This window comes from Vidua chalybeata, chromosome Z (assembly GCF_026979565.1).
Source record: "Vidua chalybeata isolate OUT-0048 chromosome Z, bVidCha1 merged haplotype, whole genome shotgun sequence".
Classification (NCBI taxonomy): domain Eukaryota; kingdom Metazoa; phylum Chordata; class Aves; order Passeriformes; family Viduidae; genus Vidua; species Vidua chalybeata.
This window is the reverse complement of record NC_071570.1, coordinates 7,501,628-7,516,575: the sequence shown is the minus strand read 5'-3', so window position 1 is coordinate 7,516,575 and position 14,948 is coordinate 7,501,628. Positions and strand designations below refer to the sequence as shown.

The following is a 14,948-nucleotide window of genomic DNA, read 5'->3' as shown; positions in this document are numbered from 1 at the left end:
GATGCTGAATGCTCCGAACTAAAAAATGTCAGATTTTAAGCTGGGCTTCACTTCTGCTCAAAGTGGCAGTGGAAACAGTGGACTGGGAACAGTGAAGGGAGTCAGTGGGTGTGCTAGAGACTGGCCTTTCTCCTCCCAGTTTCTGGGGAAGCAGAAACTGTATGTTTTCTTTTTTTCTACTTCAGCCTGTGGGAGGCTGACAGTATTTCAGCAAGGAGTAAGCTGTGAGTAGTTGAGGTAGCCTTAATATGAGATAGCCTTAATGGAGCAGACTTAATAGCCTGAGGATTAAGAGTGGAACTGAAGGAAGGGGTTGGTACTTTGCAAGTCACCCAGACAGGTGACTGTTGCTGGAAGAGGTGTCCACTGCTCCCAGTCCCACTCCCTCTGCATGCCTCATGCCAGATCTTGTGCCTGGTTGTCCTTTTGCCTTGCTGGGACAGTTTGCTCAGGCCTGGAGTGAGAGATCTAGGGGGCAGCAGAGCTGGTGTGGATGGAAGAAGTGACTGGGAGAGTATCTTTGGAAGCAGTTGAACATTAGGTTGGCTGTGCCTTCTTGTGGAGCTTCACCCCAAGGTAAAGCTCTTTGTTCCCTGCCTGGCTCCCTAGACATCCATTCCTGGCTTCTATAAGTGTGTCTGTAACCACTGTGTGCTGGCAGCCCCTCCTCTCAAAGCCAACTATCTCCACTGGGGTTATTATCTCATAAGAGCCATAAATGAGCTCTTAATTCTTTGACTTACATTCAGTGAAAAAATTAACTAATTTATTCTGTAAAATACGTAGCACTTGCGTTATTACATGTAAATGTAGCTATTGAAATCCTAACCTTTGCATTTCTAATTTTTTTTTGTTTCCCCCCCTCCACATCCAGCCTCAATACTTTACTAATAAACTGCATAAAAAGTATTTCTCTAATACATTCAAATGCATATTTCTTGGACATAAAACTACCTTTCAGTGAAATGCCAAGTACCACTTCTCCCAGGTAACTAACATCTTGCAAATTCAATATTTGTGCTCCTGAACACATAAAGAATTATCAAATATGTCTATTTAGGTATATTACTTTTTTTTTTTGAATGAAAATCTGTAGGACTTCTCCTATACTGTTTTTTCAACCTTACAATTTTTTTTAAAAGCAGATTATGAAAATAGTTATAATGTGCATGTCTGTCCAAAGACTGTATTGCCTTAGTAGGTGCATGATCTTGTTATATCTTAATGACTTAAATATTTTTGTGGCAGTGTTGTGTATTATCTGGCTAATTTGTAGGAGAAAAAAGGAGATAATCTTGCTGCTTTTAGCAAAAAATTCAGTAGAACGAGAGGGTAAGATCTAATATTAAGGCTTTATTTTTTTTTCTCTTAAGAAGATATTCTACAGTAAATGTACCAGCACATTTTTGAGAATTGCCATAATTTCAGCTATGTGTCTCAAATAAGTGAACTCTTTTTTCATATTCGAAGCTTCATGTTTACTTAAGTAAGCAAAGCAGGGCTTTAAACTCTTACGCTGTGGTGGCTGTAACAATACTTTGCTTAATGTAGAGTGTGTGAGTGAACAAGGTTTTAATCTTCTAATACAATGAGTTTTACTGTGGCTGACCAAATCTCACAAGAATTTCAGGGACTTCTCGGCCACCATTCAACCTCACGTGAGCCATTGCCCTTCCCACTCACATAACTGGCCTTTGGACAATCACATAACTGGCCTTTGGACAATCTGGATTTGCCTGCATACTTTGCTGATGTTAATTTTGCTGGTCCTATTTTAAACTGTATTTTAAATGAATTTGGCAGCCACATGCAGGAGGTGGTGGTATCGTGTGTATTGTGAGGGCTCCGCAGCCTGTAAAACACAAATGGGGCCTGGGAATGTGGGCAGTCTTGCCTGGCTTTCCAGCAGGACTGATACTTAGACTGTGGCAAGAGTGAGGATGGCTGCCTGGCCATCACTCGTGTGCCCCAAGGCTGTTTAAGGTGCTCGTTTGTGGTGCCAGCTGTGTGCTCGCTGGAGGGAGGAGAGGGCAAAATCTGTTTTGTGGGGAAGGGGTTGCTGGAAGCAAAGTGAATTAAGAGGGCTGTAAAAAATTGATAAAGATAGATAGGACTGTCTGTTTTTATATTCTGCCACATAACATGGGTTTAAATGAATTTCCCTATAATTTGTCTTCAAATACCGACATTTAACTCTTAGGCTGTATAAATGAACTGGCTTTTGCTAGAGTAAAATTCATGCCCTGCGTCCAGGCTAATATGTTCACCTACTATAAACATTACTGCCTATGGTTACAACTGGAATAAAAAATTCCTTTTATATACATCATAGCTGGCAGAGACTCCTGAGACCACCACAAATCACTTCAGCCTTTTGGTGCTCTCTGACGAAATGAACTGAAATGTAAAACAGCTCCGGCTTCAGGCAGGCTGGCTCTGGAAAGCAATTAGCTTGTTAAGACCATTGTTTGTACCCTCCCATATTTCCAGGTTCTAAGCAAAGGTGTTATGAGAGCTCTCCTGATTGATTTCAGCATTGGGGTTTATTAACCTTCCATTCCTTCTTAAAATGTTTTGCTTATTCTCTTGGTAGCCTTTTATTTAAAGGAAAGAAAACCAACCAAACAACAACAAAAATGAAGCCCTGGCAAGGCCACCCTTCCTGCAAAAGAATAAGAAGAAAGAAGCGGGGGAGAGAGGGAAGGCAACAAAACCAAACCAAAAAAAAACCCCTTAGGGTCATAACAGGGAATAACAAAGCAGTGAGTTATTTATGCAGCCATGATTGGCAAAAGTGATTGCAACATGAATTTGCCCAGAAGCAATGATTAGATCATAAAAATGTTAAGGAAATCTGTAACTCAACACCATTTTAAAGATGGAAGAAGTTTTTGTTCCCTACCTTAATTGCAGTGACTTGTTCTTAAAGTATTTATTCAGAGTAATCTCTTTGGACAGCGAGCCCTTATCCCATCTGCATGCATAATTAAAAGTGAGGGGGGAGAGAGGGGAGCATAAATGGTTTACCATGCTACATGAGCAAGGGAGGGAATTACACAATGACAGGTGAAGAGCAGATTTATCTCCTGTTGGAATTTCAATGCTGCAAGCAAGGCAGGACACTGTTGCTAATATCCTTGCAAACACCACAGTTGCTGCTTCTCCAGATTACTGTCCAAAAATTATTGCTGGTCTGTAAAAGGCCTGTAGCACTGCATCTGTGGCTGTGGGGTTTTGAGCCATTGGCGCTCAAGCAAAGAGATTGGATTTGGGTATGTGGGCTTGTGAATTGATGTCTGTGCTTAAAAATGGACTATTTGCTTACTTGGCCAGCTATTTATTTATTTATAAATAAACATTGGTAATGGCTGGCTTAGCTGAATACGAATAAGAGGGTTGTAGCTGTTCCAGATGAAACAATGTCGTCACCTGCCTCCTGCTGCTGTCCCTTTTCCAGTGGTAAAAGAATTTCATGCAATTCTTCTTTTTCCACTCTGAGTAAAGAAGAAGGTTGTACTTGAACATTTATCTCTAGGCAGATTTATCATCATTAGGCACTACTCAAATACACGGTATCTATTTTTAAATTGAACTGTTATGGATCTAAATCAGATTTACACAGAGTAAGTTGGTATATATTTGGCTATAACTGTTCGCTAAAGAGTGTTTTTCCCTTAACTTCTGATGTCTCACCTCTGCAGCAGGAGTACAGAGAATGCCAAGAACTTTTGAGTCTTTATCAGAAGTACCTAGCTGAGCAGCAAGAAAAACTATCACGCTCCCTTTCTGAACTCAGTGCTGCCAAGGAAAAGGAGCAGAAGGTAAGCTCTTTTTTTGCCTTCTCTTTTTTATTTAAATTACCTAGTCAAAACATCTTTTTGAGACTGTGAGTGTATTGTCTTACATCATATGGTGTTGAATACTATTTTGTGATTGGTTTCCCATGAGTCCTTGCCTTAATACATGGATTGCAGGAAAACAAAGAGAAAAATCCTGACAAGTTTTGGGTCAGTAGAAGGTGAAGTTAACTGACCATGTTGTAATGGAGTAGGAATCATGGGAACCCACACATTTGCCAAGGAAAAAGTTAAGATGCTGTTATGTTTTCTGTTCTGTTATTTAAACAGGAAAATATTGCAGTCACTGTAGATATAGCCTCTCACATTTTCACTGTGGCTTTTGATGGTTGAAAAGGGCATTACAGATGATGCATTTGGTCAATAAGAGCTTTCTCAATAAGAGCTGTAAAGCAGCTCATCTGATTTGAGCTATTTATAGAAGACCTGTAGTTCTATATGCAGTTAAAACCAGAAAATTTTGACTAGGGATATGTGTTAAATTAAGTGGTAAAATGTTTCTTGTATGTAGGCGCCCAAAGCCTTGAGAACATGGTTGCTTGAGATTTTCCCCTGGTAGCTAGGTGCTCGGTTTGCATCCCTGCTGATGGCAGATTATATCCTGGAAGAGAAGACTGCCTATGCATGTGCTCTAATCCATGTCCTCGCTTGCTGTTCCCTGGTAGCAGCTTCCATCTGCAGATAGATCTCCAGAACCCATCATGCCTAAGACCATGCCTTTCTGTAGAGGTTATGCCCTTGATCCCCTCTTCTGCTGGAACAGTCTTAAAGGCTTATTTATAACAGGGCTAGAAGTAAAGTCATCAGCACAGGGTATCCAAAAGGAGGTCTGATTCTGGCATCTCAGTGGTTCCCTGCTGTGAGAATTATACAGGCAGATCCTGCTTCTCAGGAGACTGGGGACTGTGCAGGAAGGGGTCTTCTAATTCTCTCAGGAAGCAGGTAGCAATACTCTGTGACTTCGTTGGCATCTGGAATGGTTTTTATTTTTTTTTTGTCCTGATGATTTGGTTTTTTTAGGTTTTTTTTAGCTTTTTTTTTTTTTTGGTCCAGCATTGTTGGACATCGAGCTATTTGTCAGGCTTTTAACCTTTTATAAACATTCCACTTTCATTCTTTTGTGGTTATATATATATATATATATATATATATATATATATATCTATCTGCCCTCCATTTTTGTGATGGCATTGAATTCAAAACAAGAATATCTTCCCAGAATGGATGATGTCTGTGTTGCTTCTTGTATGGCATGCAAATTGCTGGGAATCTCCGTGAAAAATTGTCCAGAGGAGTCCATGTAGTCAAAGGCACTGTGGTAGCTGTGTTTTGGGTGATGGCAATCCTGCTTTCAGTTTTTGCCCTGAATGTTTCATTTCTAGGCTTTCAACTTCAAATACATTTATCCTATACAAGGTTAGCCCTTAGTATTGAGAGATCCAGTGCATCTACATCCATCAGCATCTACAAGACAAAGTCATGGAACCAGATAATAGGAAAAACCTTCAGCCCACTGACTATCAAATTATTTCAACAATTCACGTTCATCTCCTCTTGTTCTTCTGTCTTCCTAATCACTCTATCAGTGTATACACAGAGACTTCTTTAAAATTGTTTTCTGGTTTCATGTGCAAAGTTGTATCAAGCTCATTTTTGGTTCCATTATTTCTTTTCGCTATACTTACAGGTACTTTTGTCCACAAATGCAAATTCAGATATTATATCGAGGTTTGCCTTGACATTTCATTTATGCTTACATACTCTACAGCTCCAGCCTAGCAGGTCTGAAATTACCCTAGTCCTCTTCTTGTGTGCAAAGCATTGTAGGCATAGGTAAAAACCTGTCAAAACATGCTTCAACTGTTTTTTTTTTTTTTTTTTTTTAATAGCATGCAAAATGTTTCTGATGTTCCTAGCCTTCCTCTTCAGTTTTCTTGTTCTTTGCATTTGGCTTTATAAATTGTTACCATTTTTCACCCAAGCAAGCACTTTGTGCTGTGTTTCTCCTCACAGTTTAGAAACTGTGAAGAGGTGAGTAGTACTGCCCCACTCTGTCCATTCTTTCTCTCATGCACTCCTTCATGGGGTAGCTTTTGAAACCCAAGAAGGGCCACTGGGCGCTTCTTCATGCGACTTGCGTCTTATTTTCATACATCTTTTAATACCTGAGCTGTGAGCTCTTAAAGTCCTGATGGGTCTCTCTTTGAGTGTTGTCTTAACACAGTAGTTGAGGCTAGCATTGTTCTGTCTGCCTGATGGGGTCTGCAGAAAGGGAGCACTGCAGGGAGGGATTTCTGAGAGGAAGGAATTGGAAGAGGGCAGACCCAGAACACTTTGGTCCTGCTCCAAGTACTGCCCATGCCAGTTCCTTCTGCCCCACTGAAGCTTTTGTGCTCTCCCTTTCTGTTTTAAGGTGGACTTTGACAAGAGCAATTTTATTGAAATGTTAGAATAATGGAAGTCTTTGTGAGTTTTGTTTGAATCCAAATCCATTTGAAATCTTTTCCTTTTCACTTGATTTTCTCCGGGTTAAGGAAATCTTGGGTATGTCTGGGTTTAAATCAAGATAGGTAGCTTGCCACATAGTTTTCTCTTTGGAGAACTGTCTAGGAGATATAATCAGTGTTTCCCATTACAGGACACTGCTGATCTTACTGGGGTCTCTGTGTTTCCATGTATGATGTTGTTCCAATTTTTCCCGTCTCTTGCAGAAACATTGGACTGTGCAGCTGTACTCCATAATGAAGCACTTCTTTGTTCTGCCTGTTTTGAGCTGTTCTTTCTTATTTCTGTTCATTTTCCCCCCTTTTTCTTACTTGTTAGTTTGGAGTAATATCTACTGCTGCACCTGTATCTTAACGCCTCCTGCTTCTGCTTTTCACCTGCCTGTCTCCCTCATTCTTACTGTACCATAATTTGGATCATGAGCTGTCACTTTCCCCTGGGCTTAGATAGGTATTTGGAAACATCTTCTTTCAGTGTTTAAATGCTGGGTTTCCTGTCAGAATAAAACAATTAACAAGTCAAGAGAACAGCAGCTTACCAAACATCAATGGCATTGTTGTAAAAAGAGGTGGAGTTCTGACTGCAGTAGCTGTGTGTATGTGGCTGAAATGCAGCCCTGGTTTGTAGCTGTACTGAACTAATGCAGATGCTTTGGTGCTAACTTTTATTTTTGTCTGGTTTAGTATCACCAAACAATAGCAGTAACTCTGAAACCATGTTTTCCTCTTAGCTAGTATTACTTCTTTTTAATGAAAGTCAGCCCTCAAAATGTAAAGAAGCATCCTGGTAGTAGTGAAATAAAATGGCTGGTAAGATGGTGGTAAGATGATTTAAGTCAGAACTCTCGTGGAGTCAATAATCAGTAACTGGAACATGGAACTTCCTTTTTCTGTGAGGTAAAGTTAATTCCATTTGAAAAGATACTTAAGGTGACATGAATTGAATTATTCAAACTGGCCTTCTCAGCATTAACTCTAGGTTAATATCTCATGATGCCTCTGGTTTCATTATAGGAGTTTTAAGTACATAACTTTTTATAATGAATTCAATACCTAGAAGCCGAACTGAAATTGGTTTACCTTCTACCAACCCATAAAAAGAAGCATTAATTGTAAAGTGAATATTAAAGTAGTCACTAAAGTTGACTCAGATATGGAGAGATAGCACTTTGGTAAAGGAAGAGCTCTTCTGAAAAATAGGCTACTGCCTTGCTGTTAATAGAAAATATCATTCATAGTAAAATGTAGTTAAACTTTTCTATCAAAAATAGTTTTTGGCTATATCCTCTGTAGCACCCAAACATTCAGTCTTTGCCATTTTCAGAAGCTTTACACAGACATGTGAAGAAAATTGCTCTTGTTCTAGGTAATCATGTCTGACCTAGTTTATATACTCGCTACTTCACTGCCATCTCAAACAGTGGCAAGACTCCAGTTTGATTTGGCATGTTCTAGCTGATGAATCTGTAGATGTTCTGCAGTATAGGGTAGGACTTGAGGCACGAAAGTTGGACAGACAGCTGAGTTTCTGCGGAATTGGGGTTCTTGAGCTGTATCACCTTAAGGAAAGATAATACCTGTAGTCTTAGCACTGCTTATTAATGTTAATCTTTGAATTTACAAGTACAGCTGGCAGCATTTGTTTCTTATTTGTGGAAGATTACGAACACATCTGCTAATTCCCTTGGTGCACAACGATTCTGGTGTGTGTGTGAGGCTTCAGTTCTTCCTTGTGTAGAAGAAACATGGGTATGAAGTGGGATTATAGACAGAAAGGAATATCAAGAATTTATTTTCCATGTTGTATTATCCCTTTCCCTCTGTGTTCTGATGTCTGCCCCCTCTTTTAGAATTTGCCAGTGGCCCTCATAAGGAACAAGGTATTGTTCCATGCGTCCTGAAAGACTTGGTCTGCTGTGGGCATATGGTAAAATCCTAACAAAGCTGACTTTCGGGAAGGCCTTTTTTTTAAAAAACCCTTTTTTTATTATGTTGCTATTTGTAGTTGTATCACTTCACAGTAAAGTCCGAAAAAAGCCTTTATCTGCAAAAACTAATAAGCCTTCCTTTCTTTTGATATTGGTAACTAAGATTCTCATCCATTTTTTTTGCCTTAATAAGAATGATTACATACTAAAGCTTCAAACAGTACTTATTTGTTTTATTAATTTTTTCCTTTGAGAAAGATATTGAAACATACCAATCTTCAGAAGCCTTTCCTTTGTGATTGTCCCCAACCTTCCCCAGTTCCAAATTTTTTCAGCACAGGTCACCTTTAAACACATTCTTAGCTTGCTTAAAGAAAGAAAAAAAATCCCACATATGCAAAGGGTTTTGAATGCTATAAGGTAAACCTTCATCATAGAACTGACTTTGTCTGTTTACCCAGCTGTATGGGAACAATGAATGAGCCCATCTGAAAGATACTTGAAAACTGGGATAATAAAGAACTAATTTGACTAGAGACTCAAGGGTATTGGAATAATTTTGCAAGGCCAGACAGAGACAGTTTTTGCATGAGTAACTGTCAGGAATAGCCTTGCCTTACCTGTGTTGCTTTCTGCAAATCCTCTGATCTCTCTCTGTGCCTCTCTTATCTGTAAAAATGAGATAATGTTTTTATCCTCATTCTTCCTGTTTTTTTTTTTTTTTTGGTGTTTTTTTTTTTTTTTTTTTTTTTTTTTTTTTTTTTTCACTAAGAATGTCAGGTTTCAGGTGCTTTTTTCATGGGTGTTCAAAGTGATTAGCAATGATATTTGAAACAGGGTGGTCTGGAATAGACTACCCTGTAATAGCATGAAGAAAAATGTTTTTTTCCTTTTACCTCTAAGATACTAGGTCATAGTTAATTTACCTGTCTTTTCTAAAAAATGTTAACACTGAAGAAGAATGCAGATGGATATAAATATTTAAGCAAAAAGGAAATACCCGTGCGTTGCTAGCATTCACTGCAGAATTCCACCCACACTCAATCTCCTGGAATGTGTGCCACAGTAGAACTGTTTGGCTTGCCCAGTCTGTTTTCTTGATGTGAATGACACTGTATTCCTGGTGATAAGCACTTCACTCTCAGCTCACTCAGTTCACTGCTTAACTGAGATCTGTGACAGTTCACCATCTCTTTGTTCTACGGTCTTTAATCAGCCTTGTCTCTAGACTCTTTTAAGATATTTTCATTTTCCTTTTGTTTTCTTTGAACATACCTCTTTCAGTTTCATCCATTTAGCTTTAAAAACTGTCCCTCCTATGGAAATCTTTTCCTTGGGTGAACAGTCATGTCTGGTGTATATTTTTCTGTTGGAGCATAAATCTGGAAAGAAGACAGTGCCTTCCTTTCCATTCTCTGAGATCAAAACAACCTCTTGGCTTTGTAGGCTTCTGCTGATACTGTTACACTTGTGAAACATCACCTCTGGATTTATACAAAAATTCAAAATTGCAGCAGAACTGCCTGTCCTTGAGAAGCACTTTGCAAGCTCTTAGATCTGGTATTGCAATTTCTCCAGTCTAACGTTGTAGTGGCTCTTGGGAGAGTGAATTGTGGTCATACTCACCATCCTCTCACTTCGAAGTGGGAGTAAGGCTTTCTTCAGTGGATTCAAGGCTGCATATGAATGCACTTGCCGTCAAAGATTTTGTGTTATGCTACAGGCCTTGAGGAAGGAAACTTCTCTTCTATCCATCACTTTGTAGAGTTACCTGTTTACCTGGCAGCCATTAGGAGTGTAAGCATACCAGCTGCCTAGCCATATGCTGTCACTACTGTTGTATAGTCCATTTGACCTATGCACATGCCCTTTGATTCAGCAGTATTTAGCCTTTTGTCAAAACTCGAGACTCTTGAAAATCAGTTTCTCATGTACTTATATCCTTGATTCACCAGTTCCCAGTTCCTAGGCTTGTCTGATTCCTCTAAGTATGGCATGTTGTGATCCTTCATGTTGTGTTTAACATTACATTCCTGAACTTCAGGAAGATCAGCCCTGTAAGCTTTCAAAGCCCAGCTGAACCAGGAACCTAATGTACTTTGAAGCTTGCCTTGTTTTGGTGCGATGTAGACCAGATAGCTAGCACTGTTCCCATCCAACTTGAATTTTTCTTTGACTGTTGTGTATTCTCTCTTCACCAACCTTTCAAGAGGGCGATCAGCCTGTGAGAACATATTTTGGTAAAAAGAGAAAATGTTTCTGGGCCAATCCAGTTTGGATTGGATTGGAATCCTGTTTCTGAAAATGCAAACACTTTGAGTTGCCATTTATTGCTGTTGAAATGAATACAGTCAGTAACTCTTCTAGGATTTCATAATCTAAATACCTTTATTCATCACTGTAGATTACTGATAGTGTGATATAAGTGATTACTATATTGAAAGATAAATTGCTTGCCATTTCTTGCCTGCAAAGCACGCATTTTTGTGTGTTGATCAGGTTGTTTAATTAGAAGTGTCTTTATTTAATGAAAGCCAGGTGATTATCAGTTCAGGGCACTAAAGGTTGGTCTTTGTATGGCAGAAAGATTTTTCATGAGAGCTGAGGGTGTAATTTTCTTTCAGCTAAGAAGGTGGGAATTCGTTATCTGTCTGTACCAGAATGATTGCCTGCAGAAATATCTCTTCGAGTTAGTTCTGAATACCCTAAGATTTAGCTTGAGTCTTTCATTTTGAGCTGCAAAAAAGTTTGAACTTAAAGTTCTTCTGATGCACAGTTTGCCATTTGAAATTTGTAAGGAGTCTCCTTCCAGGATTTTATCCACCATAGGACAAATTTCTTGAGACAGTTGCACTCATCTCCTTATATAAGCAGAGTGTAACTGGTGAGGTGGCATGACCACAAACCAGGCATCTACAGCATTTACTGCACGTCTACATACATGTTGCATGTGATTTTTAGTTTATAGCAATGTGATTGCCTGTCTCTGATCCAGTGAATGCATTAAATATCATTGCATAACAATTTTTGGTTGCTGTCTATTTATGGCAAATTCTAGAAAGTGTCTGACATGTTCCTCTAAGTTACAGTAGCACACATTGTTCTTTATTTTGAAACTTTCTTTGTATAATTTCAGATTGTGGAACATGGGTAGAAACAGATCATTCAGTGCTATCATGTGCCAAAGATGTTTTACAGTGCCATCAATGGAAAAAGGGATACATGAGTTTCTCCTGCCTATGCAAGAAAATGGTCAATCTGAAACATAAGTATTCAAAGCTACCCACTCATATGCATGGGCTCACAGGCTGACGGAGTTACTTACTAAGATTTAGAGTACGGGAAAGCAAATGATATCCTCTGACCTCTCTTGGAAGTCTGGATTACCTTGAAGTTGATCTCTGCCTTGAAATAAAGTAATTTCTCATTAATCTTTAATAGATGCATTTAATTCCATGTTAAATCTTTCCCCATCTGTTCTCCATAAGTGGTAGCAATTCTATTGACTGGAACAGACCAGAAGAACACTCAGGATGTCTTCTGTTTTCTGGTGTGTAATTTCAAAAACTCCTTTTTACTTTCTGGAACTGAGTCATGAACATGAGTACCTTAGTTGTATGATGCATCTGATTAATGTCTCTGCTCTAAAACTTCAGAAGAGTTTTCATGAAGAAGACCTGCTTGGTGGATTAGGCAGGAGCTGGTGTCTACCTGTAATTTTGTAAAGCTTTTGACTCTGTCTTCTGTAACATTCTCCTGGAGAAACTGGTTATTCATAGCTTGGATGGGTGCACTGCTGACTGGGGAAAAATAACTGGCTGCTGGCCTGGCCCAGAGAGTGCTGGTGAATGGAATTACTTGCAGCAGGCAGCTGGTCCCTAGTGGTGTCCCAGGGCTCTGTACTGTACTGTTTTTTATCTTTATTGATGATCTGAGTGAGAGAATCAAGAGCTCCTTTAGTCAATTTGAGGACAACACCAAGCTGAGTGTGAGTGCTGATCTGCTGGAGGGCAGGAAGGCTCTGCAGAGGGACCTGCACAGGCTGGATCCACGGGCCAGGGCCAATTGTGTGAGGTTCAACAAGGCCAAGTGCTGGGTCCTGCCTCTGGGTCACAGCAACCCCCTGCAGCTCCAGGCTGGGACAGCGTGGCTGGAGAGCTGCTGAATGGGAAAGGACCTGGAGGTGCTGGTTTTCAGTGGCTGAACACGAGCTGGAGTGTGCCCAGGTGGCCAGGAAGGCCAATGGCACCGGGCTTGTGTCAGCAATAGTGTGGCCAGCAGGAGCAGGGCAGTGGCCATCCCCCTGTGCTGGGGGCACTGGTGAGGCCACAGCTGGAATCTTGTGTTCAGCTTTGTTTCCTCACAGCAAGAAGGACACTGAGGTGCTGGAGCGTGTCCAGAAAAGGAAATGGAGCTGGGGAAGGGTCTGAAGCACAAGTGTGGGAGGAGTGGCTGAGGCAGCTGCAGGGACTCAGCCTGGAGAAAGAGAGACTCAGGGAGGACCTTCTCACTCTGCAATGACCTGAAAGGAGGGTGTAGCCAGGTGTGGGTCAGGCTTTTCTCCCAAGTAACAAGTGAGAAGGACAAGAGGAAATGACCTCAAGTTGTGCCAGGATAAGTTTAAGTTGGATATGAGAAAAAAATTCTTCACTGAAAGAGTGGTCAGTCGTTAGAACAGGCTGCCCAGGGAAGTGGTGGAGTCACCATCCCTGCAAGCATTTAGAAGACACGTAGATGCGGCAGCTGGGGACATTGTTTAATGGTGAGCAGGCAGTGCTGGATTAATGGTTGGACTTTGTGATCTTAGAAGTCTTTTCCAACCTAAATGGTTGTGTGATTCTAAGAACCTTGGTCTCTTCTGTGACTAGGTCAAGGACCTACTCTTGCAGGCCGTCACTTTTAAACCTGAGCAGATAAGCTTTAATTCACAGTCATACTGAGAACATAATTTTAGTCAGGAGCCATTTATGTTCATGGTTACAGAAAATGAGACTGAAAATTTTAATGGAGAACTTGTCTCATTAAGTGAGAGCACAGGACTGCAAAGGTAGTGTCTGTAAGCAGCTGAAGTCGCTCATCTGAATGTTAAGTGACAGCTGTGGAGACCATTTCTTTTCCAGAGATCCTTATGCTCCTCACATGAAGTGCAACATTCTGCAGTTAATGTGGCTTCTTTTTGAATACTTATCCTTCAGAACTTTTTCAGCTCTGGGACTCCTTGTCATTTGTGGTTTTGGTGTATTTGAGTTTGTCCCTTATGTAATGAGTGCACATTTAGGTATGGGGTTGAAGGGGACGGAATGATTATGTTTAGCTGTAACTTCTGCATTAAGTGTGAGCACAATTCCTTGGGGTCCCTGGAGGTTTTGAGGTTGAGAGGGGTAGAGGATCTGGGATGCACAGTGGCATTCTGGTATCAGCATATGTGTGGGAAGGACTTGCTTCTGACCAGCACTGCCAGTGCAGAAAGCCATTTAGGTGCTTCCTGGATTCCTGGGTGCATGTACAAACATCATGTGAATGAATACACAGGCTCACTTGTAAGTAACCTCCTTTTTAGCAAACCCATGTTTAGCACTTGTTGAACACAAAAACCTATGGCTGAAACATCAGCACAAGTTCAGCATTCCCAGTTGAACTGATATATATGTAATCAAGCTTTGAATATAATAATCTGTTTGGTTGTGTGACTATAGTATTTCCATTTTTTTCTAAACCTTAACACAGAAATAAGTTTCAGAATTATTTATTTATTTATAACTTGAACATTCTGGTTAACCAGCTGATGATGTTAGCCTTTTGAAACATTATCTTACGCCCTTACTCTAGATTCCAAGCTTCAGGTAAAATCAGAGTCAGGAGTAGGTCTGGAGGCAGTTGTTTTCACTTGCAGAAGTGAGAGTTCAGACACACATTTAAAAAGGTCTTTAAATATTTAGGCCATTGTTTTTCATTTTTTCCCATGGAAATATCATTAAAGGGACATGAGAAATTTTGATTAATATTCTTCATTACTTGTGCTGACTATGAAAATTCTACATGCAAGTGTGCAGCTGGGACTGCTACTGTGGTCTACCCAGATAGGTGAGGGCTGGCAGGTAGATGAATTGGGATCGAATTCTGTTCTGTTACTGTATTGCTATCAAATTATTTAATTGCTTTCTGGATTAGTTTGTTGTTCTTTAAATAGGAGATGATGCCCAGTGTTTGTTAAAGAATGTAAGCTCAGTGAATTTAAAATGCTGTGTAAATGCAAAGTTGAATTGTAGGTCTAGTTGTAGAATAATGTAAAGAGAGCTCAGTTAGCCTGGGACTTCTCCACAGATAAGTTAATTCTTTAAAAAAATACAGTCTTTTTGCTTGTGCTAGGTTAGAAAAAACAAGTACTCAACATAGGGAAAACTTCCTCCAATGCTGTATGATACAAGGCAGATTCACATATTATATGATCCATTTCTTGGATGTGTTTATTCATCAGAAGTAAAAAGAATCACATCATCTGAAATGGACAGTATGTGCTTCTGTGAGTAAAATACAAGAAGACACTAGAGTCCTCTATTATATAGACATATCCCTCTATTATAATGCACATCCCCTGCATTCTTAGTATCAGTTTATTTAAGGATTCTGTTATAAAAGAAATCCTGTTATAACAGAAA

General features: G+C 39.9%; 1 protein-coding gene across 3 annotated transcripts in view; it reads left to right on the top strand.

Annotated features, from left to right (window-relative positions):
* Window positions 1-14,948, top strand: part of KIAA1328 (KIAA1328 ortholog) — a 173,304-nt gene that overhangs the window by 65,985 nt on the left and 92,371 nt on the right. For all 3 annotated transcript variants that reach the window (XR_008428694.1, XM_053932400.1, XM_053932401.1), the window contains one exon: window positions 3,694-3,821. Coding sequence is in view for 2 of the 3 variants with exons in the window: in XM_053932400.1 (XP_053788375.1) it covers window positions 3,694-3,821 (128 nt within the window). In the remaining variant the exon portion in view is untranslated. The remainder of the gene's footprint in view (window positions 1-3,693; window positions 3,822-14,948) is intronic.